General features: G+C 35.7%; 1 protein-coding gene across 4 annotated transcripts in view; it reads right to left on the reverse strand.

Moving 5' to 3' along the window:
* Positions 1 to 575: 575 nt before the first annotated feature.
* Positions 576 to 24,450, reverse strand: part of TTC33 (tetratricopeptide repeat domain 33) — a 37,140-nt gene continuing 13,265 nt past the window's right edge. For all 4 annotated transcript variants that reach the window (XM_030467778.1, XM_030467775.1, XM_030467776.1 and 1 more), the window contains exons 3-5: positions 19,674 to 19,755; positions 8,697 to 8,828; positions 576 to 3,330 (exon numbers count right to left, since the gene is read on the reverse strand). In XM_030467778.1, coding sequence (XP_030323638.1) covers positions 2,980 to 3,330; positions 8,697 to 8,828; positions 19,674 to 19,755 — 565 coding nt within the window. In that variant the 3' untranslated portion in view covers positions 576 to 2,979. The remainder of the gene's footprint in view (positions 3,331 to 8,696; positions 8,829 to 19,673; positions 19,756 to 24,450) is intronic.

Here is a 24,450-nt window from a genome sequence, read left to right on the forward strand (position 1 = left end):
CAATTCAACTCGTTCTAAGATACTTATCTAGTACAAGGTATACAAATGACCATCTGAGGCCGTGCATATCTTTCCACTGCATATAAAGGGACTCAAAGGGAAAAACTGTATTTAAATGTTTAATTGTAGATTTTAAATTGAGTAAAATTAATCCACCTAACCTGCTTCTATTACCGGGATTTCTTCTTCAACGACATAGCAACACTTCATTTTAATAAATGATTCATATGGAAGGCAAATAGAAGCTACTGCAGCCACTGCCAGCAGTGATGATGAAGAGCCATAAAAAATAAATTCATGATGGTAAAGTGAGACTATGCTTCACAGACAGACACTGATGGCAATCCTTTGTATTCCTTTCATTTGGATACCTCAGAGATTTAAAAGCACAGATCAATACCTGTTACTAAACTTTTCTCTCTGAGGTATTTCTTTATTTTTTTTTACTATAATACTTTAACATGTTCAGCAGGGATAGAAGATGCCAACTGATTAAATGAGTAACATTCTGAATCGGCCAGTGTTCATCTTTATTTTTGTTATAACCAAAAGAATAAATAGGCATCACTACGCAGCAGAGAAGACAACATTTTATTAAAACAGATTGAAAAAAAATTCCCCAACATGCAAAACATGGCATGCTATACAAAAAACAATGTTTAAATCACTGATTATTTCACTTCTTTCCAGTTTGAAAAGAGCAGTGTAGTGAACTTAGCTGCTCCAGAGTGCTCTACAAGACTCTATGGTCCTGACAATATCTAGAATTCATAACATAATCTAATCAGAAGGGAAACACATTTAGTACAATGGATTGAAACAACCACCCCTCAAAGCTGCTACAGCCATTCTGCCAGGTGGTTTAGACACCCCTCCATTAGTCTGCCCAAGCAGTGCTGAAATCAATAGGAATTCTGTGAATCATTTCAGTGGAAAGAGATAAAGTGGTAACGCGGATCTCTGGAGGGAGCAAGGCAGTCATTCCCATACAAGTCAATAACAACACTGAAAAGTAAAAAGCGCAGAAGGAGAAAATGTGCTGGATTATAGCTGAGCTCCTTCAGAATGAAAACATACCTTACCACTTCTCACAGGTTTCGCTTTCTAGCCAGAAAATGTCTTTAAAGAAATCTGTCCAAATCCTTCTCATACTAACTCTTCCTACAGCTGAACAGATTGTGTTACTTAAGTTGTTAGGAAAAATATGATTAAAAAATTCCTCAACTGGGGCAATATAATCCATCTATCAACCAATATCTTAATCAAAGTCCTGTTCAGTAAGTATTTAGGATCTATTTCTGAACTGAGTAAACAAATAAAACTGTTGCATGGTGATGTTTTAGATTTCTTAATATATTTTATTCATTGTAATTATAATAATTTTGAATATGCAGGAGCCATTAACTGTAAATTTTTTGTGTCTGTGGGCAAGCAAGCAGAGATCTAAAAATTCACATCTATACAAAAATATATTCAGGAATAATCTTGCAAAAACTAGTGAAAACTTAATAAAAACATGACAATTAAGTTTTTCAAAGGGGTGATTAATTTCATCAGAGATTGTAAGTGTCCTCTTAAAAGAAGACATTCAACTGTAATTATAATTCGAGATAATTTTTCTACAATACACTTTCTATTGTGAAAATCTCTATACTTCTGAAGTGCATTATTTCCTGTAAAAACATGTTCTTTTCAAAATAGAAATCAGATACGAAAAATGCAATAGATAATTGATTTCAAAAGGTTTTTCTTGTCTACAAAACTGTTATTCTAAAATCAAGAAGAAATAATGTGTTCTCAATCCTGAATTCTCCAGGAATTTATTCCAGTCCTGTTAGGAGGTGACCATTTCTATCACATCTCCAAGACAATCAAAAGAGACTAGTCTCAGCACAGAGCACAAAGAAACATCCTGACTTTGTTTCCCTGAAGTGTTTACGTGAGGAACCAGTGACCACCTTCCTCCTAGGAATGATGAACATTAAATAAATCTTCTGTGTTGTGCCTCCAAGTAAGCGCAGTGTGAATACCCACCACAGCCCCCAAAAGGATAAAGAAGGAGCATCAGACAATGCTGACCTGAAAAACTAGTTCAATAAGAACATACTTTAAGTAGCAGAGCAGAAGAATTAGGAAAAACAAATGGGTTCCCTTTGTCATATTGGCTGCACTTGGACAGAAAAGGTAATATATCAAATAAAAATCTAATATAAAGATCTAATACCTATTTCCAACTCCCTCCATTTTACTTTTGGTGATGCCTGGCACCAGCACTCAATATAAGTAATGGCTTGTTATAGTCTCTGAATGTTTGTTATTCTGGTGAAACATTAGGTAATAACTAAGCATTCAGGGGCTTGTTTGGTATAGCATTTCCTTTCATCTAATCAGAAAGTATTTAACTCATTCACCAATGAAAGCAATGCAAAGCCTTCCATTGGTTTCATTCAGCTACAAATCAGATGCCAAGTCACAGACTCTCCCCAGAATAATCCCTCTCTGCTTCACAGGAAACTTCCTCATAAAAAAGTAATCTTAATGAAAATAAAGACTTCTGATAAAAGAGAACAGTTCACACTTTACGTAAAACTTAAATAATGTTAAAGAAGAAGAACTGAAACAGGTTTTTCTAAAATACCTTTTGCTTCTACAGTTTAAATGAGACCATATTAATGACTGGGAATATACAGACATTAGTTTGTAAAATTCTGAAAAACATAAAGATAAAAATAGTTGTTGAAATGCAGTTAAGCATTTAGCATTACAATTGTTCATAAGATTTTTAAAATCTTGGCTTTCCTCTCCAAAAATATGGATGGAACAACAATTCAGGTCAGTACTTTTTCGATTTACAAAAGAAATAAAAGTTCAATTCCTTAACTTCTGTAGGCTCTCCCAGTGTTTAAAAGCAAAACCATTGATCCCCATACAATAAATAACACTAGTTCTTAAAACAGCATGGCAACACATAAGATTGCCCTATCGGGCTCTGATGAAAAGGGTTTCATCAGGATTTGTAGGACAATTCTCTTTCTCAGTAACAGTCTCCACTGTGCCTGAAGCAGACACAATCACCACCGTTTTAGCTGCTGAAAGAGCTTTCTCCTTCTCTGCAATGGCAGCACAGACTGCCACTATTTCATCACTTTCAAAGTCGTAGTCTGGGACTGATTCTTGTGCAAGCTCATTTTCTTTTGCCAGTGCCTGCCCTGTCTCCATCTGTGTTGCCTTCTGTTGTTGATGTAGTTTTCTTGCCCAGGAAAGGTCCTCTTTCCACACTTCAGGGTTCATTGGAAAGATGTGTAAGGATACCTGGAAACTTCGGATTGCCTATAAACAGAGAAGGGAAGAAACAAGAATTGGAAACTTCACAGTCTACGCACTTCATCACACAAACCAACTGAGAAAAAATTATTTACATCATTCAAGCAGAAACAAAAGGGATTTTACTCCAGCCTGTCTTTAGTGGAATAATCCTCCCTTAGCTGTAAATTCACTAGCAATGTTACCAGAAAACAGCTATGCATTCCAGAGTCTGCAAGTACCAAGAATACATGAACTAAACAGGTATGTGGTGAGAAGCACAAAAATAACAGTTCACATGCCAAAAATAATATTGTTAATTAAGAAAGTAAAAGCAAATGTAATTTGTCATTGATGTTTTTCTGTCTTGCTTTTCTCCTATCATCAGATGTATGGGAAAGCAAAAGTAGATGGGGATAGTGTAAGGAAACACAGGAAAGGGATAATTAGGATTTGCAGTATCACTAATATTGCTGCTTTTAAATAAACATGTAGTCATTTCATGTACAGACTTCATACTACAGCAATCCTAGCCTTGTGATAAGCATTTTCTGTAACAGGCCTGTGGCCTAAGGTAGCAAACACACTGAGATAAACAGGCAAAAGTAGAAAAACTCCCAACTTGACGAATTGTTCTAAGAACAAACACCCATTGTACTGCTACAATACTGGAAAAATGCTAGACCAAGAAACCTAACAGTGTGGAATTTACAGTAACAGTGAAAAGGTCAAGGCTGTCTATGTACACAGAGGCATGTGTGTATTTCACATTTATGATTGTATGGTCAGTTACAGACTGGCCAACTGTGTAACCAAAATCTTGTGTGATTATCTACAGAAGCCTTCTTGTAAGGCTTTCTTGTAAGAAAACAGTAATGATACAGATTTGCATTTTACTTGAGAAAAGTTCTGGCAATAAAGACACTAAAGATTAATTCCATCCAGTATTGTAATGTGTAAACATTTACAGTACACAAATGAATTTGAAAAATGGCAATTTCGCCTGTCTTGATGGAATCTGCCAATTAATCCTTCTGCTGGCACCGAGTAATAGAAGGATTTCATACTATGCAAGCTCGGCAGACAAGAGATACAAATCAAATTACAGAAATGGTGATTATGCTATCAGTATTACTGTTGCTGTAATAATAGGCAGCCTTCTCTTTCTTCACAGACCTGTCTGCTTTTGCACCTGCAAGACACTGCAGATGCTCTGCAGAAGTCACTGCATCAGGCTGCTCTGCCACAGAGATCTGTACACCGTGCTTGTTGACTACATGCCTGGACATAACCCAGGATGATAGAGGGAACAAAAAATCGCTCATCCTACAAATAGACATATTTAGCCCAAGAAAGTAAAGCCTGAAGTGATACGAGTGCTCTTAATTTGTAAACCAGGAAAATCCAGAAAGACATTTACCATTCTATTACCAAATTATACTGCTAAAATTATTACAAGGAATTTTAAAATAATAATAAAACAAATGTGGCCCTAATTCCTCTTTCTAATGTAATTTGCATTTGGTTTAGCTCAAACTTTTAATTATATGGTATAAATCTTGAGAAGATGGATTTTATATCATGGTACAGCCTCAAAAGTTCTGAGCAGATGACACAGGTAAATAACAGGAGGCAGCAGCTATGTGGGAAATGCTTACAAGAACTGAGTGCCCTGGCTAGAAACATAGCAGAAAGGGCATTTAAACTTTTGGACACTTGCTTGCCCTTCTGCTTTCTTGACTGAAAATAACACCTCTGTGCATAAGATATTTTCATTAATTGAAAAAAAAAATCATTAGGTAGGTTATCAAAATATATTTATGGCATCCACTCTAGACTAGCTGGGGACTGCAGGTCTAACACAGGACCTTTGGGGAAGTTGATATTACTGGACAGTACCTGGTATTACCTATGATTGGGTAGGACTGTTAAAAGCTGTTGAAAAGATTTTAACACAACCCCACGTTAGCTGACAAAACATTTTGTTTCTCTCTTAGATAATACTTCCCAAATACTATGCAGTAGAATGCGTACATGGCTGGAGTATAGTTCAAGATGGAGTTGGCAGGACAGAAACACAAAAAAAGCTGTTTATTTCAAAAGAAATAAAAGGGCTGATTTGAGGATTCATATTGTCAAGGCTTGATTCCTTTTACAAAATGTAGTATCACACTTAAACACTGCTAAACCACTAACTGCTTAGTAGCAATACAGCAAACCACATCCTTCAAAACATCAAACAAAAACATGCACTTGTTCATATTCACATATCTGCAGTTTTGTAAATTTCAACACTACAGAGGCCCCCACCCCACAATAGGGTAAGCTTAAGTCACAGACTGACAGAAGGGATGAGATTGGCAAGGACCTTCTGAGGTCATGTGTGCCCACCCCTTGCTCAAGAAGGGCCACCTGGACCCAGCTGCCCATGTTGGATGGCTCATGAATTTCTCCAGGGTGGGAGAATCAGTCACTTGCAGTTGGTCTTTTTTTTTTTTTTTTTAAATGCTGATTTTTTAATTTTATTTTTTGTTAAGTTTGTTTAAAGGAAAGTGAGAGACTTGCTCTCTCTCATGGGAAGAATTTTCTCATGAGGGTATCAGTGTGAAATTGTTACTGCTCAAGCTGTCATCATGAATACAATCAATAAAGTTTTAAAAAACAAATATTTAGAATGAAATGAGAGAAATATTACAAGCCTGGCTACATTTCTACAGTATATACTTTCATGTTGCAAAGTGTACTTGGGTATGCATTTGCAGTTTGATATGTAGAATTTAAGGAATTTCTGCCTTTACAATAATAAAATTCTGCCTGATCACATTTAAGTATTACTGCTGAATTAACCTGTTAGTAAATTCAGAAAAAAAAATAACCAGCTTTTACAAAAGATAAAAAGAAGCTAATTCATCTCACTTCTTCTGTCACAAATTTGACAAAACCAAACCAGGTCTACCTTTGTTGGCAAGAAATTAATATATTATGCTGCAGATAATGTGAATTGGAAGCCTAATATTAGACCTGGGAAAACTGAAATTTAAAAAACAGTAAATTGGTTTTTTCCTAAAGAGAAATGCATCGTTCATTGTCAAGTAATAAAAATAGTTATAACAGGCCATTTGGCAGGATGTGGGTAGAGAAGACACACTTTTGCAGAAGAGAAATAAAACAAAGAAACAGAAGAAGCTGCTTGTGAGAAGGGTAGTAATTCCCAAATCACAAATATTACTGAAAAGTCCTGGCATTTATGTGTTGGCAACTTTTCTTTGTAAAAAATATAATGCAGTAAAATATTAGAAGAATCACAGTAATGAAAGACTAATGGAAAAAGGATAATTATGACTTAGATCACATGGTCTAAGAGCCTCCACAGGTTCAATAATTATGAAATCATTGAACCTTTTAAGACTCCTCCAATCGTAACCTTTTAAGATTCCTTTAAAATTGCTTAGTTCAAAAATTAATAGTAACATTATTTACAATTAGGAATAACTACCGAAGTTCTTTCTTTAGCAGGACGTATTTATCAGGATGTTCAATATGCCCTAAAGACAAAAAGGCCAAAAAGTACAAACAATCAGTACTAAAGCACCAGAGACAACAAAAGTAGCTTGCCTAGCCATGGGCTCCAAAAACATTCAGAGGGCAAACTAGCTGGTGATAACTGCTCCTCCCTCTACACAGAGAGTGAGGTCAATATAGCAATTACAGGAGCACCTTAGCAGTGTTTTTTCGAGTTTTTTTTTTGCTTTGATGCAAATCTCTGACATTCCCAGTTAAAATGCTTTGAAGTGCATCATGGAATCAGACTACATAAACTAGATTCCTTTCTGATTAAGGTTGACAACACAGTCCATGAGAGCACCTGAAGGGCTACTCTGAACTAAACCAAGATGAGTATATTGTGAACACTGGGTCCCCAGCACTCTTAACTCAAGATATCCACTCCTATTGGTATGACGGAACTTGCCAAGGTAGACAAAGCTGACAGGATTTGCTGAACACACCTGGTGTACACTTTGTATGAGCATACCAGTATCTATAATTCAACATTATGGTGACAAAAGACATTTTTTATAGAATAAGCAGCATCGGTTACCTAGTAAATAAAACTTTGAGTATTACATACTTCTAGAAAAACAACTTCAGAAAAAAAGAAAGAGATTTCTAAACAGGAAATCAGACTGGGAAGATCTAAACTTACCTATTTCAACACAACAGCAACAGAATGCCACCAGTTATCTAATGTAGGCATGCATAAATTTCTATTAAATATTTCATATTATGATATTATAAAACCATGAAGCAACACACTATTCATCTGCAATGCAGCTTTTGCTTAGGTGATTTTCATAATTATAATGTTGGGGCGGGGTTTCTTTTTTTTGTTTGGGTTTGTTTTAAATATTGTTCCTTACTATATTCTAAAAAGAAACTGGTTTTGCATGATCTGTTATCCTATCTCAAAAAAAAATAATTTTGTTTTATTTTTTAAAACTTTTGGTCCACACATTCTAACTTTGCAAAACACCCTAAGTGAATGACAATTTTTTTTGTATCAAAGCAACACTCAACTGTTTTATTAGAAATAAATACAATCAGTATCTCTTTTTATCTGAGAGTTCAAAGATTATTTTTCTAATGGTATCTGTGAATGTGTCTGAATTTGAAAGTTCATTCAGTATGTTACCAGACTAAGTAGCAGACAACTGTTACCTTATATAAGTTACATTATCTAAGTGAGGGTGATTTGACAGGGGGAAGACTCTCCCTTTGCATCACATCATGTAGCCAACCCAGCACCATTGTGTACAGCTGCAGCTAGAGAAAAGATGCCTTCCAGATACTGCAGCACATTCTTACCTTCTTCTGTCTTACTAAGCACAGAACCAACTTCAGTCAACATTTGTGGTCAAGAAACAGGTGAAAGCACAAATGAGTACACACTATTTGATGCACCTGAAGCATGAGTGTGGGAGATAGGGAAAACATCTTCTTAGCATGTTATTAGCAGACATGTATAAAGCTGAGTAATAGCTGGAACTACACAGGAACATAATCTTTAAACTACAGTGAGCTGTGCTGCAACAGCACAGTGTCTAGAACGTAGTATGTGCAGCTATCAACATAATTATTTTATTGCATCAGGTTACCACATAAATATTTAACACAAAAGGCTTCCACGAGCCCAGGAACAAAACCACACAGGATGCATCTGTGAAAAATAACAAAGTGAAGGACACACCGGGGATAAAAAGCAATCTCTAAATTGCCTACTTTCTAACCTGAAAGGATATTCAGCTATCTTGGTATTTCTGTACTTTCATTGTTTCACATACAGCTCAAAGGATGTGGGTACACATGTAGCATATTAATGTTGCCTGCTTTCTTACCAGTGCTATCTCTCCTAATCCAAGCTGTGCACGTCCCAAAGTCTGCCAGGCATCCCAAGAGCGTGGGTTTCGCTGGACAGCCATTTCTGCTGCATGCACTGCTGGGAACATTTCATGTAAAGACATCAGGACCTATGACAGAAAAATAAATACGAGGAACAAGAATAAGCAAAACTGAAAGCAGATTTAAATTTTCCATGATTACCCAAGCGACGTCCATTTTTTTCAGCAACTAAGGAAAGGTTCATCTCACCTAGAATTTTCTAGTTTATAAATTAGTTGTCTAATCTCAGATAGTCACCCAGACTCATTCCATAGTCCATGGAGAGAAACTCATATGCTAGGAGATGATTCATCTGAACTGTTTAAGCAACTCTATTAGGAGCAGATTGATTGCTTCTGAAGGTGTCCCTCCCTCTCCCTTGTCCCTACAAACCCCACACTCTTTAAAAGCACAACAATATGCTGAAGGACAAACATGGACAAGTAAACACTGTAAGTAACCAAGTATTGTTGAAAAACTCGATGGGTGTATTTTTTTCTTTTTTTACTAGAAGAACAGAATCTACCAAATGCAGTTGCAGTGCACAATAGAATTAAAGAAACAATCTTTGTAATGCAGCATGGAAACAACTTTTAACAAGGACTACTGTATTTGTACGGTAAGCATTCTGCAACAGCAAAGCCTAACTTAAACATGATGTCACCTGCACTACAGAACATGTAAGAAGTGGTTTCCAAATGTGAAAACTTCTTTTACTCAGCAATACAGGTTACTGCCAGCCTGCTACCATAGTATTCTATTCCTCACATTTAATCTCCATAACTAAGCCTTTAAATTATATTTAGCAACACATAACATGTCTCAAGTATTGCCTTATTTTTCCAAGACCACCATGAGACTGGCACATTACCTGAAGACCTGCATCACTCTGAGATCATGATTTCAGACACCCACATACTATGGTGATAGATACCAGTATAAGAAACAAATGACAACTGCATACTTACAGTATGATGAGAATGTCAACCACAAGAGTAAGACTCATATGTGGGCACCCACTTTCATCGTAACTGACCCACAAGCATGATGAATAATATTTGAACATATTAGGACTACTGCTGAAATGCAAAAATCCTTTATTTAACCTTACTGTTCTATGGTATGTTCAACAGACAAATATAAGTTTGGAGTGCAGGAGGAATCAAATGCAATAATATTCAATATTTGATTAACATAAACTTCTCAAACAGTACTGGGGTGAGTAAAAAAAAAAAAACTTTCTTCCAGAAAGTAATCCTGAGCCCAAGAAACAAAGGAAGCCTAACTTCCTATAAATCCCGTGAATCCATACTCCTGATGTTTTAGTAAGACTAAATTTTTTCTAAAGACTAGTCCTATGGCTTCTCTTTAATTCTATTTAGTAGGATGTGCACTGTAAATTACAAGTACACAATAATCTTTAAAAAACAACCCACAGCTGTACCTCATGTAATCTTCCTCAACAATTCTGACTGTGCCTTGTAAGCACATTTGTAATTGATATTACATATTTTTCTAAAACTTTCAGTTCAACTTTATTTTTTTGTGCGGTTTCTCTTACCCACAAGTCTTTGAATTGCACCAGATTTTTACTAGTGGATAGGTGCATATGCTGCCAAAGTTAAATTATTCTGCAACTATCAGCCAGCTTTTAATGTGTTTATTCTCACAAGAGCAAACAAATAAGTATACACTCATCTGAACATTTTTATGCATCCTGAGTATTCAGGTTTCTCTACCATTACTTTCTACTGTGACACAATTCCAAAACATCTATGTAAGTATTTAAGAAATCTTCTGCAGTTTTTAATTAATTTTACTGCTTTGTTACCCAACTGTGACCTCAATAATAAAAAACAATTATTCCACTTTCATCTACTAATCAGTGTCATGTTTACGAATTTAGAAAGCTGATTTCAAAATGCTTTTCCAGATCCTTGTGATAATTGCTGTATTCCAAGCAACTATGGCATTGGTTTCTCAAGGTACATACAAACCAATAAAACCTGAATGTATATGTACACTATCCAGCACAGGTGTTTTCTTCAGTTATTAATAAAATGACTCAGGTATACTTGCCAGTCATTGCAAAAGAATAAACTTATTAATGCACACTATTGCCTAAACTTTTTTTTTCATCTTAAGAGATAACAAAAATGAACAGACAATAGCAGCCATGATTTATCCTGATGGCCTCTGTCAAAATATGCATTTCTTATCCTGAACTAGCTTAACATATCAGTTAAAAAAAAAATAAATCATACTTCTAATTCCACAGACAGTGTATAATTCTTGTACAGCATATGCTTCAATGTTTATACATACTTGAACAAAATAATAATCTTGAGGTCTGCATGACAATACAAGATGTGAGGCTTGTTTTTGAGGATGCAATCACTGTGAAATACTACTTCATTGCATTTCAGATCTTCCTGCACAACTCATCAGTAGTTTAAACATACCTTGAACTGAACTCCTTGTCTCCTTCAGGATATCAGGTAGTGATAGGATGAGGGGGAACGGATACAAACAAGAGGTGGGTAGCTTTAGATTAGATTAGATATTGGGAAGTTCTTCACCATGAGGGCGGTGAGTCTCTGGAACAGGTTGCCCAGAGAGGTGGTGGAAGCCCCATCCCTGGAAATTTTTAAGCCCAGGCTGGACAGGGCTCTTAGCAACCTGATCTAGTGGGAGATGTCCCTGCCCGTGGCACGGGGGTTGGAACTAGGTGATGTTAAAGATCCCTTCCAGCCCTGAAAATTGTATAATTCCTTTCCAAATCATCTTATTTCCTTTCATCTGTCATGCTGTCATTACTGTGACAGTATAAATTTTAAGAATCTATATTATTTGTTTCCTTTCACTCACCTCGTTTTGAGTAGCATACTCTTATTCTATGTGCTCCTAGACAGCACCAGCATGATGGTCCATTTTTTCTGCCTTTGTTACCAAGATGGCCCCAGGTTTTCTTTCACTTCAGCCCATATGCTTGAAATATTTGAGCTCATCAGCAAACTATTATCTTTTTATACTCGCCTATCTTTTCAGGTATGCAACTGAAGCATGAATCTGGAAACCAGTAGCAGTTCCTACACCCAACCTGAGCAGCTGCTGCTGCTTTTACCTCTGCTCAGTTTTATCTCTTTGTCATCGTAATTCATTTTCTTTACAAGTTTGTTTACACTTAGACATATAACTTCAGTAGCTGTTTTGAAATAAACATTTGAAATTCTGTAGAAAGCAAAATGAACAGACAAATATCCTAAGGGCTCCTTCCAAAATAAGGATGTCCTTTAATTTGGTTGAATTACTTTCAAAAGAGTAAAGCAAACTCCTCTGCGTGGGGAGCTATTTGCAACCTCTATTGTGCTTGATGCAACAAATCCTTAACCCTCATTTAATCTTTTATGGACTACTTTAGTATAATTGACTCTACACTGCAAGCCATCCCCAACAACAATCCAAGCTGGCACACAATTACATTACTTTGTCAGTAACTTTGTAGAATATCTTCTTATTCAAGTTACATTCACACCTATATTAATGTGGTTTTGGTGAGGTCTTTTTGATAGCAGAGATAATTGTTATCCTCTGCTAGTTACTTCTTGCAAAATATTCAGATTACTAGTAAAAATAGAAGCAATGAAGCATTATTCTAAAAAGGTCACAAACCCTTGCAATACAGTTCTCAAATGGAACATCTCTTTTTTAAACACAAGTTTGCTTCTTAGAGTAGCTAGTTCAGGTGCACTAAGGTATTTTTCAACAATCAGACAAATAGCACAGTGTTTCACGGAGGAACTATGTGCCACTGAAAACTCAATTTAAATGTCTTCCTCATTGTTTTAGCACCAACTTAAATGGATTCAGGTAGTCACACATTGAGAAAAATGCACAAATATATCCTTGTCATTTGAGGGTAGGAAGACATTAAGCTTTGACTTAACAAAATTATGCTGCAGAAAGATTTCATAATTGAAACAATCCTAACAGCCAAATAGGTCTTTAATCTATTTTGAAAAAAGTTATGACAGAAAGTTATGACATTTTGCCAGCATTACTTGAGGTGAGGATGTATGCTCTGCTTATGAACACCCTTTTAACAGCTGACACACTAAGATTCTATTCTTTTCCTGTTGCTCTCACATTAGTTTGTCAGGCTAATTTTGTTTTGAAAACTTCATTAGCAGGATGGACTCAACTTTCATGACTAAGTAATCTCACTGCATATTTATTTCCCAATTGTAGTGATAACACTTCATTAGAAAACATTCATAAATTGATCAAACAATTCGGAAAAAAATATCTTACAATTCATAAAAACCATCTCCAGACTGTCATGCACTTATGTATTTAAAATTACTACAGAGGAATGTCTTGAAAAGATGTTCAGCAGTAGATTTGCAAAACTTCTTTTATTCCACCACAGACTTACCATTATCTCATTCATTAAATCAAAGAACATCCATGTCACTACAATGAGTTAGTTTTATAATAGGGCTATCTTAAAAAAAAAAAAAAAAAAAAAAAAAGAAAAAAAACCACCATATGACACAGATTAAGGATTAGAAGAAAACAGTGGCAAAAAAAGCAATTAAACACAGCAACTGTCATCAGGAGAAAGAACAGGTATTAAAAATCCAGGCAGTAGAATGACCCATCCTGCCCAACCCACAATATTTTGGAAGAGTTATGAAACTGAGTAATTCTTCGGTTTAGATGAGATCACTGGCTTGAAGGTGAATCACTATGTATATACACACTCAAATTCCAGTGAAACTGACCCAATTTCTTCTTCCATCCAGAAACTCATTTCGAAACACTGATGAATAAAGTATTTTTATAAGCAGTCCCACTTATCCATGCTATAAAACAACTATGGCTGCTCCAAACAGCAATGTTTTTTGTTACACGGATTTCTGGAATTTACACCAATGGTTTGAAGGAAAGCTATTTTCATTACATCCCACTTAAAAAAAGAAAAAAATTAAAAATAATCAGCAATTATCAGCTGATTTGTTATAAACTAAACTTAGGCTTGGGTGTCTGGTCACATCTTCAGAACCTTGAAACCTTTCTTAAGCAGGAACAGGGATGGGTGGAAGCTGATTTCTTGACTGAGTTAAAGATTAATAAAAGCTTTGAAGAGGGGAAATGGAATGATCAAATATGAGTATGAAGGATTTGGCCCATTTTTTTAATTAAAAAAAAAAAAAAAAGAAAAAAAAAAAGAAAGAGACATATATCTGAAATGCTAGTCCCTGTTCAATGAATGCAAACTGAGGGTTGTACAGATACTAGATCCTCAGACAACTGATGACAAACATCCAAAAAGCTTATTGACTGGAGATAAACCTGACTGGTTTTATTTATATTTACTTGTTACTACATATATCTATAAACAACTGTATTATGTACATTAGGAATCCTAATATAGTTGTACTGTGTGTTTGACAGTATTATATGAGACCTGAGGTGGAAGTATCACTGGATGAGCAGCACTAACCAAGTAAATTCTCCCTGCTTGTGTAGAATAGCAGAGTGCCTAATTTCACATAGAGTTTAGTAATACCTATGATAGAGCAAGTCCCTCCGTTTCTCTCTTCACCCAAGAAGGGTCCCACATGGTCCTGAATACAAACCTCAGACCCAAATTCAAAGAACTTCTCAAAAGCTTGTTCCTCAGTCTTTGTAATTCAAAGCAGCAATAAACTGATACAGTCAAATGTTTAAGAAACTTAGCCCACAATCAATTTCAGGCAGTCTTAGTGATTCATTAATAAAGGCAGTCTTCATATATTCCTTTAAATATACTTTAAAAATTAGTATCTCATGCTGGAATCAATGCTACGGTGTTGCTGTTGGGTTTTTAAGCTTTGGTGGTTTGGCTTTGTTTTGTTAACAAAAATAGAGATATTAAATGCTTGCATAAACATTTACTTGCCATTGCTCTTGCAACAGAGGAGCAGATTAGGCTAGTGACAGAATATCAAGTACATATACTGCAAAGAACAGTCCACCCCTAACCTCTCCATACACCATATTAATCTGCTTTTACATGGATCAAAGAGTAGCTGAGAGTAGTGGAAAAAATATCAACTTCTAAGGGTTTTTGAAGCAGTTGAGCAATTCTGAAATTCCTATGTTTTTCTGGAAACACAATTCTTGCAAGTGTCATTGACAACTGGGAACTCTAAATGCTATTTCTGCTCTTCAGATATGCTGAAAGACATTTGTCCTATATCTGTTAAAAACCAGATCTTTAAGAAATTATCACAAATATTTACAGACTCTACTGTGTGCATATTTAGCTGAGCTGCACATTAAACAATAGAGTATTCAGAATGTTAAGTCTGCTGCTAAGAAAGGAAATACTAATGAACTGGTAAGTTGCCACATCACACAGTATAAGATTATCTTAACAAATGTAACAGGATACTCAGATATTCAAGACCATGCAAAACTCCAGTCTTAATTCTCAAAAATCCAATCTTAATTCTCAAAAGAAATTACTTCCCCAGGAGACTTATCCTTGCAGAAAGAAAACTAGTATAGATGACAGTGTCTTCACATATCACAGTCATTTTTAACACAAATTATCTCCTCTAGTTTGCAATTCACATACCACAACAGGCATATTTTCAGAGGCCCAGTGCTGGTTGAGTCCTTGTTCAAGTTGGTGTTCAGTTCTTCCAAATCTGGGCTACCAAAACTTTCTCATTTAACTATACAATAGCAGCTGCAGTACCTGTTCTGGATTGTAATAGCATAGCCAGCTCTATGACATTATAATTTAAATATTATCCAAAGTATTTATTTAATTAATTAGATATTCCTATTTCGTCAAAAATAGATTTTTACAGCTCATTTTAGTGCCTTCAAAAGTAGAAGGCTACATTGCACAACACACTAATTAGCATCCAGTAAGCGTAAGTTATACTGCAAAAACCATATGTAATAGTAATTAACTGTCATTACTAGTAATTAAACATCTGTAAAAAGAAACTAACTAGTTTATTCTAAAGAGACGTTCCCAATCTAAAGATTAGATTTTTTTTTTAACACATTCAAGAAATAATTGTATAAATGCAAAATATTTTGTGCGTTAAATTTTCGTGTTCATTCACAGTGTAGCAAATATTATGCAACATCAAAAAGTGAAACCAAGAAGAACCCAAGAAGGGCAACTGCCCAGCACTGCTCTCCTCTTCAGGAAAGGAAGCAAAAGCATGATGGAAGCATAAGCCTGAGTTCCTTTATTATTTCAGCTATCATGACCCTACAATGGTTTCACTCAAATTTAATGCCTGCCATTTTACAAGATGAATCTAGAGTCACACAGCTGGTTTCTCACCTCCTCCTGGTCAGCATGAAAGCTGCATGACTTTTTTTTCCAACTCACCTTTGCCATTTAGCTGAAACACAGGCAGGGGGAGGCAGGATAACCAACCACCCCTCAGTATGAAGTATTGCAGATGCATCACTGATTGAAGAATGTTGTAGTCTGCATCCACCTGCATAAATCACTGCATCATAGTTCAGACTCTGGTAAACTAACATAATTCCCTGTTCCCCTTGAATTCCCACTCTGAAAATATTTAATTCTTTATTATATTTTCAATTAAATAGAGTACTTTTGGAGAGCTAGCTTAACTTCTGCATTCACATAAGACTATAAAAATGATCTGTTACAAGACAGCTGTTCACTAATTTGTCCAACTGAGCATAACAGTACTTTTCAACAGCTTTCTCCTGATTTTAAGAAAAAAAAACTTAATTGCAAAACAAGGCTCCTTGGCTACTTTAAAAAAAAATATCTGTGTTAAGAAGCCAGCACTTCCTTCAGAACTAAAAGAAATCATAATAAGTGGTTTGTTTATCACAGATTGAGATAATCTTAAAACTATAGTAAAAAAAATTCAAGGACCAATACCATTTTCACATCTTAGATGAATTTATTTCCTACTGGAGTTAAAAACTGAATATACAAATGAAAGGAAACAGCCTTTACAGAAACCATAGAACCATGGCTTGAATATGGGAAGCTGCTAATTAAAGATTTATTCTGTCTCTTCCAACAGTGCCCAATTAAGATCCATAACTCCTTGGCACATAGCTCTGCAGATGCTAAAAGGTTACATGACAGCAGAAAGCTATGAGACAGATTTGTTGAAGAAAAATCTTCCAAGCACTTCTAAACACTGTGAAGTCCTAGGACCAAAGTTTGCTGGAGGCTGGGAAATGTACCATGACTACACATGTTGTAACATTTATATGACTCCTTCCCATACATCAACTGTTGGAAGCTGTCAGGATACTAGGCTAGGACAGACAGATCTTTCATTTAAACTATCATTAATTTAAAGGCATCCAAACACAAGTAAATATTCAATGGAGGTTTACATATTTAAGATGTTTTGTTACCATAGAACTCTAGAGGTATGTATGAGTCAAGAACCTAAGTCATAAAGATCTGTTAATACTAATATAGTCTCTCTAATCCTAAGTATGTCCAAATTAAGAGAAAGGTTTTTTTTTTCTAAAAAGAAGTATTCCTGCTGGTTTAGAAGTTAGAAAGAAAGTGACTACCAATCTAGCTGGTGAGAAAGTGGGGAGCACAAATGTCTACTTCTCAGTACAGTGTAAGAAACAGAATGAGAGAAAAATTTAGCACTAGAAAAATTTAGTAATTTGCAGTAAAACAATTACTTTATCTTATTACCAACACTATTCAAATTAACAAACTAAGTCAGGAATAAACACTCCATATACACCCCTCTAAGTTTTTGCTTACATGTCTGTATCCTTTATATACATATTCTGTGTTGACAAAGCAATCCAACATACGCTTCTAAAATAATTCATGAAGTGTCCTGGTTTGGACCAGGATAAAGGTGATTTTCTGTCTTGTACTTTTGCTTTTAGCTAAGTTTCTTGTAAGTAGTTGCACTTGCAGAAATTAACAGCAAGTTTCTCAGACAGTGTGTGCTTCTAGGATTGATAACACTTGATGTTTATAGTTACTGCTAGAGACTGGTATGCAGAGCCAAGGACACTGCTCAGCTCTGAGAAAAACATTTTACCATCCAGGAGGATACAGGGGTCCCACCTGAGCCCTCCTTTAGGGAGGAACGGACAAGATAGATGCCAGAATTGACCAAACAGAGTATTCCATCCCATATACGTCACACTCAGTATAAATTTGAGGCATCACGAGGGCCGAGCCAGATCTTTTCCGGATTTCCTGATTTCCTGCTTCCCTTCCTTCACTCGGTATCCTGGAAGGATCCTGTCCGTTCGTCTGCCTGTGGTCCTGATCCGTGCCAGCCCATATCTGTGTGTTCCTGCCTCCGGTTCCCGACTGCTGCCGACTCCAGGAGTCCAGACTGGACTTTCCCAGGGCTGCCCTGCAGCCTCGATGGTGACGTGAGAGTTATTGGGGGAGAGGGGGGAGGAATGTGGTATCCATTTTCCTGTATATTTGTATATATTTAGTAATTTTACCTATTTATCATTACTGTTTCATTAAAGTTGTGTAGTTTAGTTTCCAACCTCTCTCCCTTATTCTCTCTCCTTTCTCTATCAAGGAGAGAGAGATTAATAGAGAGCGTCTGTTATTCGGTTTAATCGCCGGGCCAGTGTTAAACCGTGACATGAAGAAAAACCCTTAAAGCCATTAGGTATTTCTCAAACCAAAGACAAAACCAACTACAATCTAAACCTGCAGCTATATAAAATGAAGGCCTCCTTCAGCATTACTGTACTAAAATGTGCTTATGATACTTTGGCAGAATCAGCTTTCACAGCTTCATACTACTTCACAGGTAACATGACTATGAAGATGAGGAATTATCCAGGGGAAAAAAAAAAACAACAAAACACTCAGGACACCTTGGAAAATATTTGCTTCTTGGGGTTTGTTCTGCATTTTTGGGGCTTTAGATTTGTTGGGTTTTGGTCTGGGTCTTTTTTTTTTGGTTGGTTGGTTGGTTGGTTTGGTTTTTTGGGGAGCTTTGGGGGGAAGTTGTTTTTTATCCAGGAAAAGATTTACAATAATTATTTAAGAAGTACCAAGATTTTAATTCTCCTAACTTTAACCAATATATTTTTTCAGCCATTGTATGAGTAGCTACCTTCCTAAAAATATTTTTCCTGTTCTGATTTGTCCAGATGGTTGAAAGAAGCCATAATTCTCCTGTGGTCACTCTCAATCCTTAAAGTAAGTTTTGCAGAAGACCTTTTTTATTTAAAACAGGGAAAAAAAGTATGGGTTTTTGTACAGTTAAATACAGATGAAGACAAAAGCTTCCCAATGCAAAGAAAATAATGGATCCAGGCACTTCTGCAATCTAAGCCACACAAAACCACACCATAATTACAAGGTGACCTCATAACTTAAATGAGGCATTGATGGCTTCAAGTCTTTTTCCTCAAAAGAGCTTTAAGATAAGGGCTCAGATGAACAGACATCATAAGTATACTGTGCAGTGCTCTTTACCAAGACTATTTATCTATGTAATACTTACTAAAAAAACACTGGACCATGTTCTTTTGTACACAGTATCCCTGTTTAGTGTTGATAAGCATTAAGACAGCTCTTTAGAAAAAGCAAGCTGATTGTCAAATTTGCTCATCTATCACAGTGAAGCTCTCTTTGCTCCTCCCACTAGAATTCTTAAATATGTCTGTTGCTTTTTCCACATCGTTACATCATAAGTCGTGTCTTAACAAAGATACTGTTGATTGTCATTGCCTGTGATAACAGCATTATTTTATCCCTGTTAAAAGATACCCTGTTGTTTTTGGGAAAATGTAAAACCTGAACTGTGCTATAATACTCGCATAATAACTGCACAATGTTGAAGAGTATTTGTTCACAAGTTTGATCTTTTCTATTTTAATTTCTAAACTGATAAAGAATTGCCATGCTTTACCTGTGATTTCATCTCATAAAGAGTAGCATCTTCTGGAGTTAACTGAAGTGCTTCATCCCACTTGTGAATAGCTTCTCTGTACCTGTAGTTAAAACAACATTACAGTCACACTGTATTTAAATATATTATATATTTCTATTTATATCTTGACACTGTCCTAAATAAAGTGCCATAGTACCTCATTCATATTAATGATTTTTCTAACCACTTATCTGTAAGACATACAGATGTCTTGCATACAGACAGGCAGACAGTTCTGCTCTAAGGAACTGGCCTATCTGTTCTCCTGACCAGAAGGATGCTAACTACTACTGTACAGCTGGCCTTAAGCAAATGGCAATGCAATAACTTCAAACTAGAAATCCTGCACAAAGTCCAGTTCCCCTCATGGTTAAAATCATCCTTTGTCAGGCATAAAGAAACATAAAGTGCACCCAACACATCAATGTATGGGTTCATGGATGACCCATGCATGACCCTTTAAAATTTGTTTTCAGTCTGAAAAGGCTGAAACAGAGAAGCTGTCCTTCCGTATTTCTGTATTGTAAGACATTAAGACATCTGAGTAACCTGGATATATAAGAAGGAAGTTGAAAGTAAACAGCTATTTTGAAATCGCTTAACTTCATAACCTTCCCAGAAAAAAAAAATTTGGAACAGTTGACCAAAACCAATAAAAAACAGGTCTTTTGTCTTCAACAAATGTGAAATTTCGACAAATGCATACTAGGATATTGAACCATAACAAAGAACTGTAACAGAATATTAAAACCTTATTAGTTATAGGGGTGCAGTCTTTCAGCTTAAAGGTGGTCTCAGACTAACATTATCGAGCCTGTGGGATGCCACCTGTTCTGATTCAAAATCCTCCTGTGCTATACAGCTCCTATATTTGTATTAATTTCACTTCAAAGGTATGAAAACACTCTTAATCGACACACACACAGAAATTTTCATGTAGTATAGACTAAAGTAGTTTTTCACATACAGTTCATAAGGAAACAGTTTTTCTCTTCCCTTACTCCCTGTTCTACCTTCACAGTCCCTTCCCCATTTTTCAGTCCTCTAACTTGTGCTATGCTACAAGATTTTCCAGAGCAGTCACATGAAAATTTCAGAAAGTTCTGAACCAACCAAGAATAGAAAAGTAGATTGGAAAAGCAATGCAATTAAAGTCAGTATCTCATTATGATTCAGTTATTCTTACTTGTTTTTGTTATTATTATTTTGTAAATGACACCCATAACTACATTTAGCACTCAAACATGAAAGAATATTTCAACAAATTTTTACATTACCTCAAAGCTTAGCCACCAGTTAAGTATTTCTCATCTCAGATCATTCTCCATGGGCAGGTGATCACACTAAGGGAAACCTCATTTTTTTCTAACATCAGTAGAAGGTGGAAAACTATAATTTAGCTAGCAAGAACTACTTTTTTAGTAGTTCAGTTTTAGTAGTACAGTTTTGTTCAAGACCTAGCAAAGACCTAGCAAAGCTGTATATACATTGTAACCAAGCTTCTGAACACCAGTGATATATAGCATTTTTAAGAAAAGACTACCCTACCCCTTGCAGTGTTGAATGTACTTATGTGAGTACAGAGATACAGTACACTTAATTTTATCTATCCACAGTGATTTCAGTATAATACTACATCTCACTACCAAAAAATACACAATGATAATGATAACTTAATTAATTTTTTCTCTTCTTTATTGTGATGTAATAAAAAAGAATAAGTTACTGAGAATTGTATACATCTGGGATGGTTTCAGTGTAGAAGATTTGATGGATCTTACCACTTTTTATTTAACAGCATATGAAATCCCGTAACTTCCCTAAATTACTGAAAATGCTCTTTTCAGACGTGCTGCTGAACATATGGGAGCTGTAGAGACCTGGAACATTTTACTACAGCTTGTTAAACTTTGGAAATAAATATCTCATGCTTACTCTTCACTTTTTCAACACCACTTCTGGGAAAACATGATCACTTAAACTCTGCAACAAAATAAAGTGAACTCGTATTGCCATTAGAAATATTTAATTGGGGGCTTCTACATAAAAAGAAAAAAAAAAAAGAAACAAACCCTGTTCAAGTTACACGAATATCAGGTTTTAATCATAATACATTTATGTACACACATATACACATATATGTATAATACTAAAAAATATCCCTGTACATCACACAGGATCTAGAGCCTTATACTCCAACATCTTTGCTTGAATAGGGACAGACTGAGACAAGGCATGCTTAGAGTGACACTGAAAATATCTGAAGATACACTGAAGAGATGAGGTGGTTATCAAATTCACACAAAATGAGCAGTGTCAGGAGAAGGGATGAGGCAATGTAACTCCTGGTTACTCTTAAGTAGTTGGAGGGACACTCCTATGACCAGATGTTTCAAAAGGATAGGAAAAAATACTGTTAGTGCTAAGGAAGAAAAGAGAAAACATTTTAAAAAGAACATGGCTAACTGTGATATACTCATAGTAGAAGATGAACATGAGTGGTCCACGGACACTAGAAACACCAGAAAGAACAATTATAATCTACTGTGGGGGCAAATTCAGACTTTAGTGAAAAACAGACAAAGTCAGTAGAGAGTAATTATACAATGTACATAAAAAGGAATGAGGAATGAAGAAAAGAGAAAAAAACCCCAAAAAACCAGAATTTGACTACAGAACAGACTTCTCTTTTTAAGCTGGGAGATGATGCTGGGCTGTACTGAGGGGCAAAAAAAGGAAAAATAATAAAGGAGAATGAACATAATGTGGCTTAAACACAGAGAAGAATAACTATCTAAAAAGGCAGTTCTAACAAGAGCTGTTGACACAGAGGAAATAATGGCTGTAACAAGTCTTAGGAAGAGCAGCTGAGGAAATTAGGGCTGTTAAGTGTGAAGAAGAGGAGGCCAAGCAGAGACCTTATCACTGTCTACAACTACCTGAAAGGAGGTTATCGCAGAGTGTGGGGACCACCTCCCAAGAAACAAGTTATAGGATGAGAGGCAATGGCCTCAAGTTTCATCAGGGCAGGTTCAGATTGGAAATTCAAATCAAAGACACTGATACAAGTTTTACTATTCCTGAACTTGCCAGAACAAACTCTAATAACCTTACAAGTTTCAAGAGAGAAGTTAGTGTATGGTTTTAGTAAAATCAATTCACAATTTTACTACCCCAACAAAAGCTGCAAATTAATATAAATCAAGTATCAGATATTGCAACTTACAATATATCCATAGAGAAGCTACATATTTTTTACTGCTGACCAGAAGTTTTATATACAAGCTTTAGTTCCTCAAAATAGTTTCAGCAGCAGTTCCTCTGAAAGCAGCAAGGAAAAAAAAAAAAAAAAAAAAAGTAAAAGAAAAACTATTAAGCTGAATTTAAAGCAATTTTGACATAATGATCTGGTCCTGAGAATTACTTACTCAGATAGTCTTTAGAAACATAGTTGTACAGCTACAAGTACCATCTGGTTTTTTTTTAGTTAGGCTGGTATTTAATCCTTTTAACCTTTTAATTACTTGCCCACAGATAGCTGACAGCTCGCTCTCTCTTACTTCATGTTGTGTTCTTACTGGTTCTCAGAAATCACTCACAGAAACTAGGGCAAGAAGTTAAAAGCTGGCAAGAGTACTGAAAGAAAAGTATCACAAAAGATTTCTGGGAATCAGATACCAATATTTCTCTGTCTTTCTCCAAATGATCTAAGTGGCCAAATATGATGCTCAAGGGTAGAGTATGAACATGGCAAAACATTTTTGGAAGAAATGACACACAAAAAGCAATACTCTGCTTATATTCTACTCTGAGCAGTTCCACTGCACCCAGTTAACATATTCTTGTTATCTATATCAAATAATATCATTCCCCTGCATTTTCTTTTCTGCTATTACTTCTGATCTCTTTACAATGTTTGTTCATATTGACCCATAAGTAATAATATTCCAGAGCAATAATGACAGAAATTACACACAAAAACAGAGAGAAGGAGATAAAGACAGAGAACACACGTAGTTCTCCATGGCATTTTGAGACTTAAAGGGCAATTTTCATTTCTTTTTGATGAAAGTACCAGTAAGTTAAGAATGAAGGTCCTATAAAACTCCCCATAAAGATGAAATAATCAGAAGTACTGATGGAGAACTGTTCCAATAGAACAACTACTACAAAGTACCAATGCAAATACTAGTCAGCAAAAATCAAGTACCCTGATATAAGTGAAGCACAGACATGTAATAAACAGTTCCATCTACCCCCAAGGACATAGTATATACATATGCAGATTGTATAGAGACTGGATGTTACCATCCAGAACTGGAAGGATGGTTCTAAGACTTTAAAATCCAAGATCAATAACATACAAATAATAAACATACAATTTGAAAGAAGACTTCTGAGAACTCTGACTACCAGCACTGCAGGAACCAAGACTGGTGAGCTTGTGTTATGAGACAAAAATCCTCTGCAAAGGAGCAGATTAGACAAGTTTATACTTCAACTTCCACAGCACAGATAGTCATTTACAATGCTCTTACATTTCTACTGATAAGCAACCTCACAAGAACCAATTCAGATTGATGACTTTCATTGGCAGTGTGATTTTGCATGCACATAATAGTGATTATCAAAAGTAACAGCAAGAACTCATTTGAACTACCTTCTTCCATTTTCCCCATAGCACAGCATGAGAAGAAAAAAAAAAAGGAAAAAAATAAAAAAAATAATAAAAAAAAATAATAATTTAAAAAGCCCC

This window comes from Calypte anna, chromosome Z (genome assembly GCF_003957555.1).
Source record: "Calypte anna isolate BGI_N300 chromosome Z, bCalAnn1_v1.p, whole genome shotgun sequence".
Lineage (NCBI taxonomy): Eukaryota > Metazoa > Chordata > Aves > Apodiformes > Trochilidae > Calypte > Calypte anna.